General features: G+C 49.8%; 1 protein-coding gene across 1 annotated transcript in view; it reads left to right on the top strand.

Moving 5' to 3' along the window:
• The first annotated feature begins 464 nt into the window (after positions 1 to 464).
• The window catches only part of CCDC69 (coiled-coil domain containing 69), a 36,336-nt gene continuing 35,042 nt past the window's right edge, over positions 465 to 1,758 (top strand). The window contains exon 1 of the mRNA XM_066590423.1: positions 465 to 651. Within this exon, the coding sequence (XP_066446520.1) occupies positions 601 to 651 (51 nt within the window). The 5' untranslated portion in view covers positions 465 to 600. The remainder of the gene's footprint in view (positions 652 to 1,758) is intronic.

Here is a 1,758-nt window from a genome sequence, read left to right as displayed (position 1 = left end):
TTTTGCCGCAGTGTGTATACCCTGAAAACAAGACCCCTCCAAAGATGGCGGAAATTTGTTTTTTTTTTCCTCATTTTACTTAAAAAATTTTAAAGGTTCTTTCGGTACATGAAATAGCGCCACTGAAAAATATAACTCGTCCTGCAAAAAAAAACAAAAAAAAAAAACGCCCGTAGACAGCAACGTGGATGAAAAAATTAAAGGGTTCTGATATTTTCAGAGCAGGGCTGCGTCATTAAGGGGTTAAGGTTCATAATGCCTTCTGTACTAAGGGGTTAAGGTTGAGAAAGGTTTTGGTACTAAGGGGTTAAGCTATCCTCCTTGGCTGCAGTTTTTTGACTAGCATGGATTCTCTATACTGGAATTGTATATAGGGGATGATATATGGATTTACACCCTACACAGGCACTCAGCAGCAGCTGTCACCTCCCTCCTGTCCCCGGTGCGCAGCTATTCCGGTAACTACGGCTACAATAGTTCTCTATTGCCTGAAGTTTGTAAGAAGCAGCAACAAGTGATCGGAGGATCCGGAGCCGCAGGAAGGAAGAGCAACCCGCCAAGATGTGACCCCACTGCCGCCTGCAGATCCCGGGTGCACTGATGGGCTGCCAAGCCAGCAAGACCTGCTGCCTGCATGGAGCCAGGAAGAAGGTACTGCCCTCTGCTCTGCACTTAGAGGAAGTTGTGGGCTGGAAATGTCACTTTTGTTCTCTGGGAGTAAAGGGGTTAACGCCTGGAACCCATTAACCCCTTCCTCTCCAGTACAGAGTGCAATGATTGGGGTGCTTATTGCTTGCTTAAGGAGAGTGTTCGTAAGTTGGAGGAGTGTCAGAGTCCAAGTTCAGTGGTCAGTTGAGGTTCATAGCTGGCAGGGATGCCCCCAGCCTTTATGATGCTTGGGGCAAAGTTTAAAATTGGACCCCTCCCCCCCCCAAAAAAAAATCTCCACTAATTTTACAGGCATTTAAAGTGCCAATTCACAAGATACCCAAAAGACATTTGAACCATTGAGATGTGACAGAGTAATAGTGCCCCCACTAGTGGCCATAATAGTAAGTGGCCCCTGTAGTAACGGTGACCCCCATAGTGGCCCCAGTAGTAACGGTGACCCCCATAGTGGCCCCAGTAGTAATGGTGATTGTCATAGAGCCCTCAGCAATATTAGTGCCCTCCTTAATGGCGCGAGTAGCAAAAGTGAACCCCACCCCGTTAGTGGCCCCGGTAGTACTAGTGCCTCGTAGTGGACCACCAGCTGGGCAGCAACCGAACAAGCATTTCACTCACTCCATCTGTAGCTCCGTTCCTACGTGCGCTGCTGCTGTCACCACTCTGTGACTCCTGACCTCCCCACCCGGCGTCTGCACTGCATACAGGAACGCTGACACTGGGGGGTCGAGGTCAGGAGTCACAGACTTATGACAGTAGTGGCGACCGGAGGAGAACTACAGATGGAGTGACTGAGATGCCTGCCTGGTTGATGCCCAAGCTGGCAATTTTTTTTTTTACTAGCCATTAATATGGCCGGTAAAGAATAAATACCGTCCAGGTGGCAACCCATCGCTGCGCCTCTGAGGTCCTGCAGCCTTGCCTCCTGGTAGGGGCGCCCCTGACAGCCGGCTGTGTGCACACGCTCTGCCATAGAGATGACTGAACGCGGCAACTTCACGGGCACACAGCACAGGGAACAGAGGATCTAGTTAGTAAGAAACATGGCTCCCCGTTCCCTCACATTTTGACCCCCGTAATGTAGTTCATGGG

Source organism: Eleutherodactylus coqui, chromosome 2, assembly GCF_035609145.1.
Source record: "Eleutherodactylus coqui strain aEleCoq1 chromosome 2, aEleCoq1.hap1, whole genome shotgun sequence".
Taxonomy (NCBI): Eukaryota; Metazoa; Chordata; class Amphibia; order Anura; family Eleutherodactylidae; genus Eleutherodactylus; species Eleutherodactylus coqui.
The sequence above is the reverse complement of the archived record's forward strand: the minus strand, read 5'-3'. Positions and strand labels throughout refer to the sequence as shown.